At 42.1% G+C, this 18,976-nt stretch overlaps 1 protein-coding gene across 4 annotated transcripts in view; it reads right to left on the minus strand.

Annotated features, from left to right (window-relative positions):
- The window catches only part of SLC38A9 (solute carrier family 38 member 9), a 97,788-nt gene extending 80,573 nt beyond the window's left edge, over positions 1-17,215 (minus strand). For 3 of the 4 annotated variants that reach the window (XR_012782829.1, XM_075541046.1, XM_075541044.1), the window contains exons 1-2: positions 16,769-17,068; positions 4,998-5,123 (exon numbers count right to left, since the gene is read on the minus strand). Coding sequence is in view for 3 of the 4 variants with exons in the window: in XM_075541046.1 (XP_075397161.1) it covers positions 4,998-5,110 (113 nt within the window). In the remaining variant the exon portion in view is untranslated. The other variant, XM_075541045.1, reaches the window with a different exon arrangement.
- Between the last annotated feature and the right edge of the window lie 1,761 nt (positions 17,216-18,976).

Genomic DNA, 18,976 nt, shown 5'->3' on the forward strand with positions numbered 1-18,976 from the left:
TTTTACTTAACACCTAAGTCAAACAAGAGAAAGAAAAACATATTTCAGCCTGGAGAAGGCCATCATTCTCAGTAAATTGCGCAGTCAGTGAAGAAGAGGATTACCGATGAAATGGATTGGTACAGTGGTTGCAATAAGTGGCTCACATGATGACACAGGATCGGGCAGTCTTATACTATTGTAAATAAGTTTGCTATGAGTTGGAGCAGACTCAACATTACTTAACAATCAGAACAAGAAATCTTTTAACTCAATAAAGCTATTATGAAAAAACAAAACAAAGCATGTTTAAGGATAGTTAGATTAAGCAATCTGGACCAACCATATTGCTAAAACTAACTGCTGGCATTTTTTTAAGCCTCTGCCACTAAGTAGTTCTTGAGTATTTAGTGAATTGCTTTAACATTATTTCCTTGATTTAAAATGTACTTTGATTTCCACAATAAACTTCAACTTTTTACTTTTAACACAGTGTTGGTGGCAGTATATTTTGGTGCCAGAAGTGGAATTCAAAGGAGCATCGCTTGTTGGGTGGCACACCCCAACCCAATCACAATTTTGGGGAACTCAGGTTTGGCTGGTGGAACTGTTGAGGTTCTAGGATTTCACAGAATTTAGGGAGATGCCTTAGCAAATGACCGCTTGGATCCAGCAGAGTGGGGAGAAGAATAAAGAAAACTGAAGACATAGGGGAAAAAGTACTTCAGCCGACTAATGGGTCATGCAAATGTCAGTCACCATGACCCTGAGACCAGAAGAATTAGATTGTACCCAACTACCACTAGCTGCTCTGCATGGAATCACATTAGAAGGGCCAGACGGAGTGGGAGAAAAATGGAGAACAACACTCAAAACCAGTAAAAAGACTAGGTTTGCTGGGTGGGCAGAAGGGGTGGAGCCTCTGAGACTGTGGAGCGTGGTCACCCATGAGAGTCAGAAATGAACTCAGCCTCATGGCTCAATTTCAAGCCACACAAAAGGCAGATCCACAAGGGGAGCAATAACGCTAGTGACGCATGCACTCTTTGGAATAATCAACCATTTGAGATCAAGAGGCCAGCGTTTACTCAAGGTCAATGTTCAGAAGGGTTAGGGTAGGAGGAGGAATGGAAACAGGGAAGAAGTGGCATAAGTGATGTCACATCACGGAGACTGCAGTCATCAACCTGGAAACATGTGTATGAATTGCTGCGTGAAAAGCCATCGGCTCTGCAAACCTTCGTCCAATTCACAACAAAACGTTTTACTGTTTTTGAAAACCATAATCCTGTGAAAGGACATGCTGAAATTTTTGCTTAACAAAGGTATACATGATTTTGTAGCAAAACAAAAACATCAAATTAGCCACTTCATACTTTGGTTTTAGGCTGACTGGGAGGGCCACCCCCTGAAAAACATACTCGCAGGGCAGCAGCAATGTATGTGGCCATCCTGAATACCAGCTCTGCCTGGTTACCAGGAAGCCTGGGAGGAGCAGGAAAACCTCTGAGAACAGTGACTGGCCAGAGAATATGGGAAAGGCAGCACAAGATCCTTCTCAGCCTTTCTGTCCGTCTATTCGCTTCCCGCACTCCACATCAAGCCAGGGGGTAAATTATGGGACAGGGGATATGCAGAGGGAACAGAGATCCATGTAATTTGAAAAAGTTTCCCAAACGACACTAAAATGACAAGTCCTTCCACTATCTAGGTTTGGTTAAACCCCAGTTCCACAAAAATGATAAACAGATTCAGCAAGCTTTCAATCCAAAAGAGTTGTTATAGTTGAACAAATACATAATTTGATTGCCATCTAGTGGAGAAGACAGAAAACAGCAAACCAAACCATGCCCTCCAGCCTCCAAAAAAACCTCTCTAACCAACTGACCTTATAGAACACAGTACAACTGCCCTATAGAACTTCCAAAGTTATACATCTTTATAAAAGCAAATAGCTGCATATTTATACCGTGCAGTAGTTGGTGTATTGAAATAGCCAGCGGTTGTTCTTGCAACCCACTGCTTTAGCCACTGCACCACCAGGGCTCCTAATCAGCTGAGATCATGTTTTTTGACATTCGGCCATTTTGAGAGTTACACTGACTTTTACCATATCCCAGTACAATCTATGTAGTAGTAAAATTTAGTTTAGTTTCCCCCCAGAATAATACTCTAAAATTTGATTTAATTAAGCATGCTCTTAAATAGTAATTATTTGTGAAATGGTAGGTTCAAAATGTTGTTTATATATTTCCTAATATCCATTGATATGGACACAAAGTAATTAAAATAATGGTCACCCTTGTACTACCTAAAATAATTCTGCATATTCTTTAAGAAGCTGCTTGAGGGCCTAAAGCGTAAATATATCAATGGTCATTGCTACGGGTCAGAATCAACTTGGTGGTAGTTGAGTTTGGGGAGTTGGATATTAGGAAAATATGTAAATAACCTCAAATCCACAATTTCACAAATAATTATAATTTAAGAGTAGGCTTAATTAACCCTAATTTCAAAGAGTTAGTGGATTTTTTAAAAAATACTAATGTAACCACAGGGAGCACTGGGATATGGCAAAAAACTGATCCTTGTAGTGGAAGACACTCTTCCTCCAGTGTGTGAGTTCTATTTATGTACACAATGTGGAATAATCCATAATTTAATGGACGCAGCAATGCTTAAAACTTTCCTTTCATCAAATAAGTTAGGTGTTCCTAAACACAGAAATTATCTCACAAGCAAATTAGCATTTAACACTAAGTTCCTGTAAACATTTGCCTTCCTTAAGAAATGCTTACCTAGGTAGTTATGCCATGATTGTAAACAGCTGATTCCCTCTCAGTTTGACAAGTTTCATTATAGAAAATACATTTAATCTACACAGTGATATTATCAGAGAGCTATTTGAACTCCTGTCACCTTATTGTAATAGAATGCTCATTAGTGACCTACATTCTATTGTCACAGTGGTCGATTATTTATCATGGAATTTAGAGGTTTCAAGAAAACTCTGCACACTCAATCAGCATTGAGTTCTTATAGTCACTAAAGGTGGAATACACAAATGGAAATTATGCGATTTATTATCTTCTCTGGTGGTCACTATAAATAGCACTGATAAAATTTCACACCTGCAGCTACAAAAAAAGACTAAACATTATACATGTAGAAAATGGAAATAGTATTATGAGTGGGTGAAACCAATATTTCTTCATTACCTGGATTAGAACCCACTGCAATCCTAAACAAAATTAGGATTCTGTTGGCAAGGAGCAAACAGTCACTGAATAGTTGTTGGGTATTTGGCTAACAGATTCGGTCCAACTGTCCCCCTTCACGGGTTCAGTGTGGCAAAATGTAATGAAAAGACAATGGAGTTTTCCCATAAACAATTTGAAGGTCCCTATTATTTATTGTATTATGCATAATCCATGGCTTTATTTTTCCATTAACAGCAGCATATTATTCTTAATGCTTGGCACGTCACTTTTTTTTAAAATTTCACAAAATAAATTGAAGAAGTGTTTCTTTTTAATGTGTAATGTTAAATGGGTGGAAAACAGGCTATGCTATGGATGGGTCATAATTTATTTATCTAGCCTAATGAAAATATTGGGCTGTTTTTCATCCTTTGCTTTTATAAAATTTACTACATTGAACAACTTTGTCCAGGTATTATTTAATACTGCAAAGTAATGCTTAAAAGTGAAATTTCTTGGTCCCATGCATTTTGGAATTGGCTCCTGGAATTTCGGAGTATGGATCACATTACATTTAGATTAAAATTAAAGGAAAACGACATGTTTAGGGTCTTGCCACCGAGAGCAGAGTGTCTGTTCATCACACGGGATATTTCCAAAACATCTGTCAAGTACTGTCAGTCACGTAACAACCATATTAACAACATCACTGCCTGCGCATGTGCAACTTCGGGTGTTTTTTCTGATGGCATGGCAGGTAACTGCTATCCTCGGTCATTTTAGTCACTCAACCATTTTAGAAGAACCAGCTGAAGAAATATACCTCAAGTTGTTTTTGGAAAACCTTCTGCAACACCTTCTGGTGAAAGAGGGAAGTGCCAGCGATTTGGAAGAACATCTTCCCAAAAAAGGCTACAACATCAGTGGTGATGATGGGGTGTGGGCGAGAACACTGGTTTTGCTGACTCCGAGTCAGAAAGCAATCGAGAAAAATCTCACTCCAAATAGGAAGTGTTAGTAATCTCTTAATTGATATACTTTGTATTTACATTTTAAGTTTTATAATCTTACAATGTGTCAGATAAGCCCAAGGGTTCTTCTTTTAATTATAAAATTAAAATGCTACATCCTAAGAACTCACTGCATCAAAGCCATTGGCCAATGGCCTTCTTTCTTGGTGGATTTAAAACAAACAGCGCGACTTTTGACCAGCAGCACTGCAGATGAAATAACTTTATTCCGCGTCTCTCAGGAGCACCTGAAAGTCGCACCCTCACCCACACGGACTTGGCACATTTTGGTTAAAGTTACCTCCATGTAACTTTCTAAGATCTTTTTTTTCCCCCAGTTACATTTTCTCACTAAAAGGCATTTTACTTTCGCCTATTTTAAATAAGCAGCCACTTTACTGAATTAATTCACTGTTTATAATAAGTTTTCAATGGATTATCTTAGATTCCATGCATACAAATTAATTTGACACTTAAGTCTAACGAAAGCAGTAATTTTACTGTTCTATTCTGGGGTCTACCATATTACCTTGCACAAAACAGGTAATCAATATGTACTTGTTAAATGAACTTTATGAACGTATCTTATTTTCTAAAATTGATCCTATCTCCTCTAAATAAAACACAAATGAAATAGTATCTTTTTGTCTTTATTCCTTCTCCCCACCTCTACCCTACCTCCCCCCACATATATACAAATCCTAGTAAAAACTGGATATTCAAATCTATGCATGTTTAGCTAAAATCAGTCCCATTTTAATCATTAAAATCCTAATTATGAAGTGACCATTTTGTTTCAAGCACGTACCTTTTGGACCTGAGGTCTGATGAATCAAACTGGATATTCATAGGCCCGGAATTTACCTCAGGTTGCCCCTCAGAGAGGAGAGGTTGCATGGACTCTTTATCCACGGTTGCCATTTGGAGCTAGGTCCTAAATAAATCACAAGACAAATGGCTTGTAAATTTATTTTAAAGGATATTTTAATATTCTTAATATGTGCATTTTGATTATGTGGGATTTGTTTTAAAATACCTTAATGGGGTGATGCCTCAAATATTTATTTCAATCAGAAACTTGGGAGTGTACATTGCTGAGAAAATATGTTACTGTGAAGTTCACTGATGCATGGGACAACGAAACAACCAAACCAAACCCAAACCCTCAAACTCGCTGCCACCTCACAGCGACCCTGTAGGACCCAGTAGAGCTGCCCCTGAGGGTCTTTGAGACTTTACACCTTTAGGGAGCAGACAGCCTTGACTTTCCTCCAGAGAGGTAGGTGCAAAACATTCACCTTTTAGTTAGCAGCTGAGCACGTGATCAGGGTGCCCTTAAGTTGAAATGCAGTCCTTCTTTTTTAGCTTAATAACAAAGTACATTCAGCAATCCATTCCTGTAATAAAATGGATGAAGCTATTGGAACCCATTTCCCTATAGAAAACAATGGAACATTCCAGATAAAATATAAAGCACGTCTTTTGAAAGCACCAAGCGCAGCAGGCCAATTCAGAGTGAAGTGACGGATCACAGACTTAAGGAACGTAGCTGCTCACGGAACCTACTTTTGCCCACAGCACATTTGCTATTCCAGGAAAAAGGGGGATTTCCAAGGCCTTGTGAAATAAGAAAAAAACGAGTGTGATAACAAATCGTCTTCCCTCCCCACGTCCTCGTCCACAATACAGCTGTCACTACAAAGAATATTCCAGCAGAACAGGGCTAACAAGAAGTCTCCTGCCTGCACCATGGAAGTAGCAAGCAAGTTTGTGCAGGAAAACACCCTACACGTTTGGTACTGGTAAGTTAGTAACTTGGAAGGTAACCAAAGAAAATTTTAAACTGTGGATTTGATTTCAGATGAACTTGTTTGGTCCTGCTGCGAGAGGCAAAGAGAAATCCTTCATCCCAGGTCTCCAAAAAGAGCAGCGAACAATCGTTCAAGGGCAATGAACAAAACACAAAGACAACCTAGCATGCACGGAAATAGAGTAGCACGTGTGTGAGTACCAGACAGCTCCACAGGATTTCAAGCACGACGATGACCAGGTTATGAAAAAACCATGCCTCCTATGTTTAAAGACATGAAAGGTGAGATTTTTCCAAAAGTGGCAGCATGTTTGAAGAACAAACAGGATGGGGTCTTATAGAATAGAAACATAATAACCACATTTGAAACTCAATCGGTGGTTTTAAAACTTGGAGGGCAAGTTCCCGGGAAGACAAGCAGAAGAAATCCCTCAGAATGTTGCAGAGGTAGAAACAGATGATGGGAAGAGACCTGGGGTTAGAATGAGAAAGCATAAAGTACATATAATTTGAGAACCAGAAAAAGAAAAACAGGGTTATAGGAGCGAGTATTTAAAACAATAATGGTTGAGAATTTTCCAGACTTCATGAAAGATACTAATTTTCAGGTTCAAAAAGTCCATTCCAAGCAGAATCGTTAAGTAATACCTTATAAGGTTGGGGGTGGGGAGGGAAAGAATTAACATTTTAAAGGTCTAGGCCACTGCCTCAGTCACCTTACCAAGGAATTTGAGGGGTCCTGTAACCTCAGAAGCCCCATGCAGGGTCACTGAGGCAGAGCTGACTCAGGGGTAGAGGGGTTTGGGTAAGGCTATCCTTATGTTTCCAGGAGGAATGTAAAAATATTGACCAATGTTACAGCTTTAGGTGATGCATGCTGTCATTTTTAAGGCACCTTAATATTGTCTATCACAGATGCAGGTTAAGACTCGAATGATGAAGGGAGACCGGAGAACTGATGGATGCTTCTGAATGACAGTGTTGGTGACGAATATGGGAAGTAGCCTGAGCTTCCAGGAGAATAAATAGATCTATCTTGGGAGAAGTGCGGCCAGAATGCTCCTTATGAGTGAGGATGGTGAGACTTCATCCTGAGCTTTGGACATGTCATCGGCAGAGACCAGTCCCTGGGAAAAAACACCAGGTTCGGTAAACTGGCGACCCTCAAGGAGATGGTATGGATACAGTGGCTACAAGGGGCTAACGTACTCATGCATAACAACTATTATATATATTTTTTGCCATGTATCCATTCACCTACAATTCTGTTGTTTGTTATCTTCAAGCGGGGTTATACATTTATCACTGCTATCAGTCCCCTGCCCCCCTTACTGTCCCTCAGGGCATCATTACTCCCATTACTGTTTCTGAGGGGGTTATCTATCTTGGATTTCGTGCATTAAAAGATCTTGATTGTACAAGTGTACCTATGCAGGTCTAGCAGGATTAGTGAGGCAAAACTAAGCCCACAATAGTGGGGAGAGGAAATATTAAAGAACTAGAGGATAGTTAGGCGTTTTGTCATTGCTGTACTGCACCCTGGATTTATCATCCCTTCTGTATGCCCTTCTGTGAGGGACTGTCCAATTATCTTACAGGTGGGTTTGGAGTCTCCACTTTGAGGGTGGAAAAAGCAATCCACAGAGTTGCTAACAAATGCTTTTAAAACATTTAATATTAATAAATAGGCAGAGCCTTGTGGTTGATAAACCTCTTACACTGGTAAAACCACCATCAAAGGATATTTTCAATGCATTAATTATTTGAGTTATACACAATGGTTAATTTGGGGTAGAGCCTACTCTGATCTATTAAGTAAGAGTGTAGTAGCTCATTGCTCAATTATAAGACTGCATGAATTTGGATTGTCTCTGTTATTTATTGTGCGATCTTGGGGAATTTACTTCAACTTCTTAAGATTCACCAGCAACATGGAATAAATGTACTAATCTCACAGAATTTGAGATTTAAATAAGAAAATGCATATAATGTGCCTGGCACATATTGAGTGCTCAGTAAACACAGCTATCACTTTTATTCATAACTTGGCTCTTTACAAGCAACTTGAAAAATTGTCTATTTATTTTATGATCTAACTCAGTGGCCTGGATAAAACTGGCTGACATACTTACATGCCTTTAAATTACGTATAATGAGTAATCTCCACGAGCTCAGAAAACAAAAGGGTTGAGCTTCACTGCGTCAATGAACGGTCACAAACCAAGGTTAAGGGAAAGAATTAATTTCAGGGTCTCGCTTTGGACAAAATATGGCTCAAGGTTCAAATGAAGAAGCCAATGGAAAGGTAGTGAGTGGGAGATGGATGGCACAGTTATGTGTACCACAGGCCTACGTAATTCTTTCCATGCTATTAATTTCAAATCCTCAGATTTGGGGGAAATAGGTATTGCCTTTGTAACACAGAAAAAAATCAAAGCTTAGAGAAGTCAAGCAACTTGTTACTTGCCTCAGTTGAGTAACGTAAAGTACTTATGCAGTTGAGGTTGAAACCAGGCCACTTTGCTTCTAAATGCTCCTTCCCTGACACTGTGATGTCTGTCCAGTGGGCGATGCCCTGGGCTGCTGGGAGAAAGCATGCTGGCTCCAGCCATGCAGCTGGGGAGGAAACGAGGGGGCACTTTGCATCCATAAACATCTACCTCCCCAGAAATTTATAGGGTGGGTCCCTATGAGTCAGAATGGACTCCGTGGCAGTGGTGGTGACATCTGTAGAAGCGGGCTATTTTGAAGACAAAGAAGCATCCTAAAATCTGGACTTTCCAGTCTGCTGCTGTTGTTCTTAGTTACTATGCAGTCGATTCTGACTCAAGGTGACCCCTAGATAAGCAGAGAATTCGCACCATAGCGTTTTGTTGTTTTTTAACAGTTTTATTCTTATTTCATCCACATGCCATGGAATTCAGTAATTCAACCATATCAAGAAGAGTTGCACAATTATCACCACATTCACTTCTAGAACATTTTCTTCTTCCCTGTACTCATTGTTTGTCATGTACTTTTTGTTTTACTAATTGTGGCCAAAATATACCCAATAAAACATTCTCCAATTCTACGACATCTACATGTATATTTTAGGACCATTGATTATACTCTTCTTGTACAACCATTCTCAATATTCTTTTCCAAATTATTCCACCACTATTAACAAAAACTCAATGCCCCCTAAGCAACAACTCTTTCTCCTTCACCCATGGTAATCATTGGTCAAGTTTGGTTTCTTTTTCTTCTTTGTTTTATTTCAGTAGTTTTTCCTGAAACAATAGTCACATATCATATTTCTATGGTTAAATCGCTTTTAAAGAGTTGTATATACAACATCACAATCAGTTCTAGTGCTCCTTCCCCCTCTGCACTCACTGTTTACTCCCCAATTCCCTTCACTCTCCCCACCCGCCCTCCACAGCCTCATAAACCATTGCATCGGTTGTTGTCTCTATGCACCCACTCCTTCTGTGATTTACAAGCTGGGAAACCCAACAGAAACAAAAGTAAGACAAAATGTCAAGATACTACTAATAATACAAAGATTAAAAATACAAATAAAGCATAATAAAGAAAAGACCATATCAGTACTTAAAAGGCCAGAGAAGAAATTTATTTCCTGGAACAGGTGAGACATACTTCAGCCTAGAACAAATTCAGGTTGGGTCAAGAAAGGGGTCAACTGAACAAGTATCATATTATGCCATGGTTTGATACACCATAATCAAGTTTACTATAATCTCTAACTGTAAAGCTGTTTGCCTGTGATTAAAAGGGATGTGCCAGAGGCTTAATCTGACCAGACACTCTGCAGATGGATTTTGAGCTTTCATGGTCCTCCATATCCTTCTATAAATTGGATGTTCACAATTTAAGCTTTTGATATTTTTCCCTCCATCATATTTGGATTTTGTTATTGTCCTCTTTGGATCACACAAGCTGGTGTGCTTAGTTGGTGGACTTAGTTGACCCCTCACTTAGATGGCTGCTTGTTTGAATAAGAGCCTTTAAGAACCAAGGCCCTATTCCAATTGATAGCCAGGCACCATCTGCTGTCTTCACCACACTTTGCTGTAGCACCCTTATCTTCAGTGATCTCTTCATGAAGGTGAGTACCGAGCAGAACCGTGTTATGAGAACTAACTGTTCTTGGATTGGGACTAGAGTTAAGTGGGAGCCCAGACAAACCATGATTGTCCACGGGTTATGAACAACTCTGGTTTTCTGTGGTGGTTGGATTATGACAAAAATAAGATCCCACAACAACAACACAGAAACAAACAAACAAGGGCAGAAAAAGAAAAAATCAAAGAAGCAAAAAAGAAAAGCATTGTTAATTATCCCGCTGGGGTATAAGAAAAATACATTAAGATACTATTGATAAAAGAAGTTTATTCAAGTATAGAACAACTGAGAGAAGCAATCCATAAGTTGTTGCTTTGTGCAGCTTGATTTCTTAATTGATTGAGATCTGTTTACATGGGGATTGGTGCTAGGGGAAGATATCCTGTATCAATTCTTACAGTGCACCACAGGATTTTCAAGTCTGTGATCTTTCAAAAGGAAACCCCAGCCTGATTTTCAGAGGCCCCTCTGGTGCATTCCAAGTGCCAACCTTTTGACCTACAGTTGAGTGTTTAACCATTTGTACTGCCCGGGGATGAGGGAAAGGCGCACCGATGGCACCGAGGTTAATGTGATAGGCTGTCAAGGGAAAGGTTGGCAGTTTGAACCCACCAGCTGATGCATACGGAAAGGATGTGGCAGTCCTTGGAGGCCACGTGAGGCAGTTCTACTCTGTCCCAGGCTGTGTCTGTGAGTCAGAATCAACTTGATGGCAATGGCTTCCTTTCATTATGGGTGTATTTAATTTTTATTTTTTGGAATGAGTAAAAACGCATGTCCAGGTGTAAACCAAAACCTCAAAGCAAACCCACTGAGTGTCAAGGAGCCACTTGGACTCACATAGAGGACTATACAGAGTAGAGGCCTCCTCCTGGAGGTCTTCCTAGGAGTGAACAGATTCACCTTTCTCCCTCGGAGAGGGGCTGGTGGAACCGCCAACCTTGCGGCTAGTAGTCCAACATTTACTTAACAGCGCCAAGTATATGTATTACAATTTGAACTTGATAAATTTGTGACAGTTCATGTCTAAGATGAGTTAGTCAAATGTCTGTCTTAGAATAGAGTGAATCGTTCTATGTATAAAGCACATTAAAGAAATAAGTCCAGATACACTGGCATCATTAACATAACACAGTAGTAACATATCTTAAAGCACGTTGCAAAGTAGTGCCCATTTATTATTAAGAACGATTGTGTAAACCTTGAATGTTTAATACAAAAGGGCTGCCAAAAGTTTGAGGAAAATTTCCATCATCTTTTCATTCTATTTTCTCATGAGTTTTTGAAGCCCCTCATAGAATAGGTTTTATGGGGGGCCAAGAAGGAAGGATTGGTTTATAAGTACAGGGTGGATGTTGACAACACGGGGCCTGCCTGTAACAAATCACAAATGAGCAGTGTCAAATACCTGCTGCCATTCAGTTGCTTTCAACCAAAGATTTAATCATTTTCAGGAATCTTGTAAAAATGTATGTCAGAAAACAAAAGGCAGACTGGTAGAGCAATGGGTGAAGCACTTGACAGCCAAGCAAGAGGTGGAAATTCAAACCAATCCTGAGGCTACATGGGAAATAAACACCAGCTTCTGTAAAGGGCAGTCAGAAAACCCCTTGGATGTGTTCTAATCTGTCCTATGGGGTGGCTATGATTCAAAAGGGGCCCTGTGGCACCTAATGACCAGCACCAACACTGTAAATATGACGGCATGTAAGGGAATTTGTAATTTTCAGTTGCTCCAAAAAGCCTACATTTCAAATTCATCCCCCTAGAGTACTGCATGAATGGAAATGACACAGTGGCTACAACAATGAGCTCAGAGTTAAGAACAACTGTGAGGGTGGTGCAGGACCAGGCCTGTCCTGTTTTGTTGTGCACAGGGTGGCTCTGAGTAGGAGCTGATTTGATGGCACCTGACAACCAATGCCTCTTTGAATGTCCCGATGAGCATTAGTCTACAGTAAGCTTGGCGAATTGGCTTGACCGAGAGACTTCCCAACAGTGCACAGCAGCCAAAGTGCATCAATGACTAAGTCAAATGTCGAAGACTCCTGTAGCATCAACCTGCCGTGGATACAACAATGATGTGATTTAATGAGAACTATATCTGCAAGTTAACATCTAAATGCTTACTGTGCTTTATACTTCATCTTCTATTTTATTTTAGGATCTCTTTTTTATTCCTCCTCTGTGTTGGTTTCTCTTTATTTCTTATGTTCTCTTATAAGGAGTCATTTCAGATGGCACTAGACTAGGACCTAGTCCACCCTTCTGGGATCATGTGTGGCTTTAACCCCTTTGTCATGTTGACTCCAACGCATAGTGAGCCCAGGTGTGTCAGAGAGGAACTGCGTTCCATAGGGTTTCAGTGGCTGAATTAAAAAAAAAAAATCATTTCATTGGGTGCTCGTACAACAATGATCACAATCCAAACATACATTATGATATATTTTTTAAATGGTTTGATTGATATATAATTCATAATATCATACCATTCAATAGTTCAAGCATATTAAGAAGAGTTGTACAATCATCACCACAATCAAATTTAGACTTACTTTTGATAACTCACTCAAACCCGCCGAGCACTAAGACAACGTTCCCGGGCACAAGACTATTAATGTCAATGCAAATAATGAGGCACCAACCTGCAGAATTGTGATGGTGATGGAAAATGTTGTTTCTATCATAGACTGCCAAGAGACCAAACACATCAGTCTTGGAAGAAATATCCTTAGCTAGCTTACTTCGGATACACAATCAGTAAAGAGCAAAGGACATTATGTTTGCTAAAGTGGATGGTAGCAGAAAAGAGGGAAAGACTCTGTGAGACGACCTAACAGCATAGCTGCAGCAGTCACGCCCTCCAGCCTTCATGAACATGGCCCAGGATGGGGCACGGTATCATTCTGTTACACACAAGGGGCTGGACTGGATGGTAACTCACCACAACCAAAATCATTTTATTTTAAGATTGGATTAGCATCAGGTCGCAACAGAAACCGCTTAACTGACTTGCTGGTACTTTTAAGTGTCATTTAGGAGCATGGGGTCTGTGTTGAAGCACAGACTTAGCTACATGAAAAGGACAAAAAACACAGCCAAAGAAAGCTGATGTGCCTGTCTGAAAGAGACCCCGTTTTCAACAGCCGGTCTTCATCAGTACACCTCAGAGAGCACCAGCCCTCCCCACCCCAGCCTCAGAAACTGCCTTTCTACCGGCCTCATCATTCTTTACAAAAGCCAATCTATAGTGTCTGTGTCAGGATCCCCATATCGATCTGCAGCGGGTCACACAATCTTGTGCTGAAAGGTGTCTTAAAAGCCACACCGTACAAGTATTTGTTTCTTCTTGGAAGTTAAAACTCAGCATTACCTAACACTCTTCCATACTTTGTAAGAGTTTCCGATACCCTATGTACAGTCAGGCTAGTAGGTCAAGGGTTGACAGGCCCTACTAGGGAAGGACCACATAGAAAGGATTTTAGACTCTACAGCCCAGATGGTCTCTGCCATGACTCAACTTGGCCTCTGTAACATGAAAGACATTATATAAATGAGGGAGCCTGGCTCTACTCCAAAATGACTTGATTTACGAGAAAATAAATAAATCGAGTAGCAGGAGGGATTTGGCCACAGAGACCCACCTCTGCAGTGTACTAACAGAAAGGCACATAGAACCAAACCATGAAAACAACGGCCTGATGAAAGCTTTATGGTAGGAACAGATTATTTTCTTCTTACCAGTCTATAACTACTGTAAAATCCAGAAACAAGCCTATTGAAATCCTTTTCTTTGGAATCATTTATTTGCCAGCCAACAGGAACCCTACTGCTCCAATTGGGATAGGAAAGAACAGGCTTCCTAGTTGACCAATCCAGCTGCAGGTCTTCCACGTGGCCGTGCTGGAAGACCACGTGGTCTAATAAAGAAAGCACTTATCCAAACAACTCTATGGCCCAAAAGAAGCTCCTCTACCACGTCTGGAAGACGAAACACTCTTTACACTATGTCCATGTCGTAAGAAACAAGGAAGAATACTAGCAAAGAATTGGAATTTAAGATATAAAATGCAGGCCTGGTAAAGCAATTTTTAACCTTAAGTTTTTACTTTGATGCCCATAAAGCCATTTAAAAATACTACAACTTATTACTTTAATTTATAATTCATCTTGGTGTTCCTATCCTATGCTGAGTGTACCTTTTACTGCAAATACATAAAGCACAGGTTCCCCAACTGATTTGGCCTACAGACACCTCTTCAGAAACAAACAAACAAACAAACAAACTAACTAACTAACTCAATACCGCCTGGCAACTAAAAACTTTTGGAGTATAGCCCATAATCCAAGATAAAGTGTAGCTATCTGCTTTTGCAGCCCCCCCAGGTCATTCCACTGTCCCCCCCACCTCCACCATCAGGGTTGTATCACGCATTTTCGGAAACACTGAATTGAAGCATTATAAAACCACAACTAACAGTATATATTGAGATATGAAATACTTTAAAAGACAACTTGAAGACATCTAAAGTTAACTGTTCTCAGAACTCTAAACCAAACCAAACCACTGCTTGGTGAGTAAATTCTGGCTGATGGCAAACCTATAGGCCAGAGTAGAAATGGCCTATAAGGTTTACAAGCTGTAAATCTTTACAGAAGCAGATTGCTGCTCCATCTTCCTCCAGTAAGGGCCTGATGGTTTCAAATCAACTCCCGATCAAACTCTTAACCAGTGCGGCATCAGGTACCCTACTCTCAGAGTTGCACTGGATATAGGTTGAGTAAGGAAAGGTGAGCTTCATTTTCTATGGGGTAGAGAAACTTTAGATGGTATTTCAGTTTGCTACTATCTTTGATCTAATAGAAACCCTGGTGTCACTCACTGTCAGGCAAGTATTCGACTGTTAAACACAAGGTCAGTAGTTTAAACCCAATAGCCTTTCCTTGGGAGAAAGCTGAGGCTATCTGCCCCAGGCGAAATTTAGCCTTGGAAATGCATGGTTAGTCTGAGTCAGAATCAACTCAATGGCAGCTGAGCGCTATTAACAGGGTCGCTATGAGTCAGAAGCAGGAGAAAGATAAGGCTTTCTACTCCCATGGAGCCTTTCAGTCCCGGAAACCCACAGGCGGTCCTTCCCGGTCCTCTATGCTGCCTAGTGCATTTACGTGATAAATCTGAATACAGAGCCCTGGTGGCATAGCGTATTATGCATCGGGCTGCTAATCGAAAGGTCCGCAGGTTAAAACCGGCCGCCCGCTCGGCAGGAGAAAGATGTAATCATTTACAGCCACAATGCTGCCTAGAATCGAAGACGACCATACTGTGTCTTTTCCAGTCCCTGGAAAACATGTCATGCTTGATAAAGCACAGGGCTCAGTGGAAGAGAAGACTCTGAAGGAAATGAAATCACACAATGGCTGCAACCAAGGGCTCAAACCGTGTATTTTAAAAGACAGTGCGGGACCTAGCAGTGTTTCTGTTGTACGTCGGGTTGCTATGAGCTGGTGCAGACGCAGTGGGACCCATCGACACCAGCAACAAAGATTTATAGCTGCGGAAATCCGATGGGCAGTTCTACTCTGTCCTATAAGGCTGTTCCTAATTGGAATGGACTCCATGGCCGTGAGTTGGGGTTCGCTTGCTTTTTGTATTTTCAACGGAGCAAGGAGGCTCCTACTGAAATTAGACAACTTTTCTTCAATTTTTGCAGTTTTCCTGGGTGGGTCAGCCCTTCGCCATGTCTTGCAGACATGGCAAAGAAAAAGGAAGGGGCGAGAAGTGACGGAGTGTGCGGATTTGCTGATCTCAGTCATGGATAAAGCACCTCCTGCGAGTTAGAAATGAACCTGCGGCACAGCCCGGCTCGCCTTAGGCTGCTAACCCCCTAGGTCAACAGTTGGAAGACGCGCCTTGCAGCCTCGGAAAGCCGAAGGGCTGTTCTACTGGGTGCATAGGGTCGCTGTGCACGGAATCCACTCGGGGCAGTGGGCTGGGGTGGAAGGCAGCCAGGTGAACCGTTCCAACCTAGTAGCCTCTTAAGAAAATGAGGTTTTCTGCTCTGACAGACATTTACAGCCGCGGAAACCCAAAGGGGCATTTCTATTCTGCCCTATAGGATCGCAATGAGTCGGAATGAACTCGTGGCAGTGGGCTGATGTGAGGGTTGGGGGTAGGGGGGAAGGAGTCATGAAAACTGGACTTCGGTCCAATCAGTCTCTAGCTAGTTGTCTGGTGGTGAGCTAGGTAGCCAGCCTCAAAGGCCCTTCCACCTCGACTATTCCACAGCTCAGATGTCAAGCCGCCCATTCTCTAGCAGACCCTCATTCCCACTACTGAGCTACCCAGATCAAGGCAAAAGGCGGTTTCCTCCCTCCTCTCCCCTTTCTTCCTTCCCGACTCAGGACGGAGGAGTTCTCATCCCCGCCATTCCCCCAGTCATCCTCCCCCAGGTGTTCGCGCAGCAGCCTCAGCTCCGGCCCTGGGCTCAGTCTGCGGCAGACCCCGTCCCACCGTTCCAGGCACCGCTCGAAGCCCCTCACCCCCGCGAGTCCCACACTTCCTCACACTCGCTCCGGGGAGGGCCTCGCCGCCTCCCCTTCCCCCCCAGAACCGTCTCTGCGGCCCCCAGCTTTGGCCTCACCACTCCACCACCAAGCGAAGGTCCCAGCGCGCTTCAAAGAACTTCCCCGGGTGACAGCCGACTCCTCCAGGAGCGCAGCCCCTCCGGCCGCTTCCCCTCGCTTTCTTCCCCGAGTGTTTAAGCTAAGGAAATGTGCTCTTCCTCAGTAGGCCCAGCGCCCGGTCTTGGAGAAAGGTGCAGGGAGGCTAAGACCCTTGCCTAAATGAACCTCAATTTACAGCCGCGAGGACCGCAACCCCCAAACAGGAAGAGGCACTGGCCCGAGCCGCGGGGACAGGCGGGGAATGAGTTCTGAACCGGCCAAACCTGCCGCTGCTGTCAGACCACCGGCCGCCGCGGACTACAACTCCCAGAGGCCTCTGCGAGCGCCGGGCTGTTGCTCGCCGCGGAGTCCAGCCTTCAGGCTGGGGAGGAGGCGTGGCCACTGGCTTGCCCGGTCGCTTGTGGGGCAGCCGGACGCAGTGCAAGGCTAGCCACGGGAACCACCAGCTGACGTTTGCACCAGCCTGGGGCCCCAGCAGGAGACTAAGGGATCTAGAGAGGAAGGACGTGATTTCATGCCTGGACAGCCACGTGAGAACGAGCTGATGTGGCATCTCCAGGGCTGACCGCCCATCTCCAGCTTGCACTACTGGCCATGCTGCCCTCCGGTCACCTGTTTGGACCCTGTGGACACTTAGGAAAGCTGGTTTGAAAACAGACCGGCACCTCGCTCCTCCATCAAGACCACTGAGTTTGTTTTTAATTTTTTTATGTTGGCAAATACCTTTATGCTAACAATAATGTCCAGAGGGCTTCTGAGTGATTTTTTACGACCACTCTTCCAACCGCCAGTAATTTCCCCAAAATGCAAATAAGCATTTTAAGGAAAATTAAAGTATTTGCTATGAAATCAGCTCACAGATACTTCGTTTGACCATCCCTCAAAACTTCATTTTGTATAGGAAGGCAGTGGCCTTTTATTTAAAAAAAACAAACAAACAAAACGACATACTAAACAAAACCAATACAATTGTTAACTTTTTAAAAGAATTTCAACATAAAAAAATCCAGATTTAACGAATAGCCTTGGAGTTACATAGCTATATTTATATAGCGAAACCAAGAATTTTGAGGTGCAATGTTCTGCTTTTGCTTGGGGAAGTAAGGTGAGTAGGACTGGTTACCCAGACGCTGCGCTTTTTCTATGAGTGTTTTGCAAAGTCTTTGTGGGTTACAGGGATTGGGGGCAATGCATCTAGCAAGGGGGTCACAACGCGGGTATGAAGGGCTTACTTTTGTTCTCTTTTAGGACAAATGGTAGACTACACAATGGGTTTTGCTTGGAGAACAAATGGTGGAGCTTGTCCTGCTTACAGGAAAGTTCCTTGGGAACTGAGTTTGTTAACTTGGTGGATTTTGCTAGTGGCCGCCCCTCCCCCGACTCTATAAGAGATGCTGGGTCATTCATTTGCTAGAGAAAAGCGTTTGCTTAACGACATGATGAAGTGTACACAAACAGTTGTTAAGGAACAAAAATTGAGATGAGGAAGAGGATCTTAAAAGACACAAGATGGAGCTGGGTTTAAACCTGAGCTACCCACTTTCAGCAGTACAAGGCACACTCAGTTTAACATTCCTTACACAAAACAGGTTTATCGCAGAGCTTGTACTTTCAAGCACACCACCATGCCTACGTCTGTTATTAAAGAGTTAGCACAGCAGTTCTCAACCTGTGGGTTGTGACCCCTTTCGGGGGGTGTGTGTGTGTGTGTGTGTGTGTGTGTGTGTGTGTGTGTGTGTAAAATGACCCTTTCATAGGGGTCGCCTTAGACTATCGGAAGGTCTTAGGAACCGAGACACTGCTTCTCTGTCTCCAGGTGGTCTACACTCATATGAGTACCAGGCGTGAAGACAGTTAACCATGCTACGCCATGCTTCAAGACAAATTTTCATTTATTTGTCATTAGAAATAAATATTTCAAAATATATAATTATATATTGTTTTTGTAATTAATCACTATGCTTTCATTATGTTCAATTTGTAACAATGAAAATACATCCTGCCTATCAGATACTTACATGATGATTTATAACAGTAGCAAAAGTATAGTTATGAAGCAGCAATGAAAATAATTTTATGGTTGGGGGGCGGGGTCACCACAACATGAGGAACTGTATTAAAGGGTCATAGCATTAGGAAGGTTGAGAACCACTGGGTTAGCAAAT

Source organism: Tenrec ecaudatus, chromosome 2 (genome assembly GCF_050624435.1).
Source record: "Tenrec ecaudatus isolate mTenEca1 chromosome 2, mTenEca1.hap1, whole genome shotgun sequence".
Taxonomy (NCBI): Eukaryota; Metazoa; Chordata; class Mammalia; order Afrosoricida; family Tenrecidae; genus Tenrec; species Tenrec ecaudatus.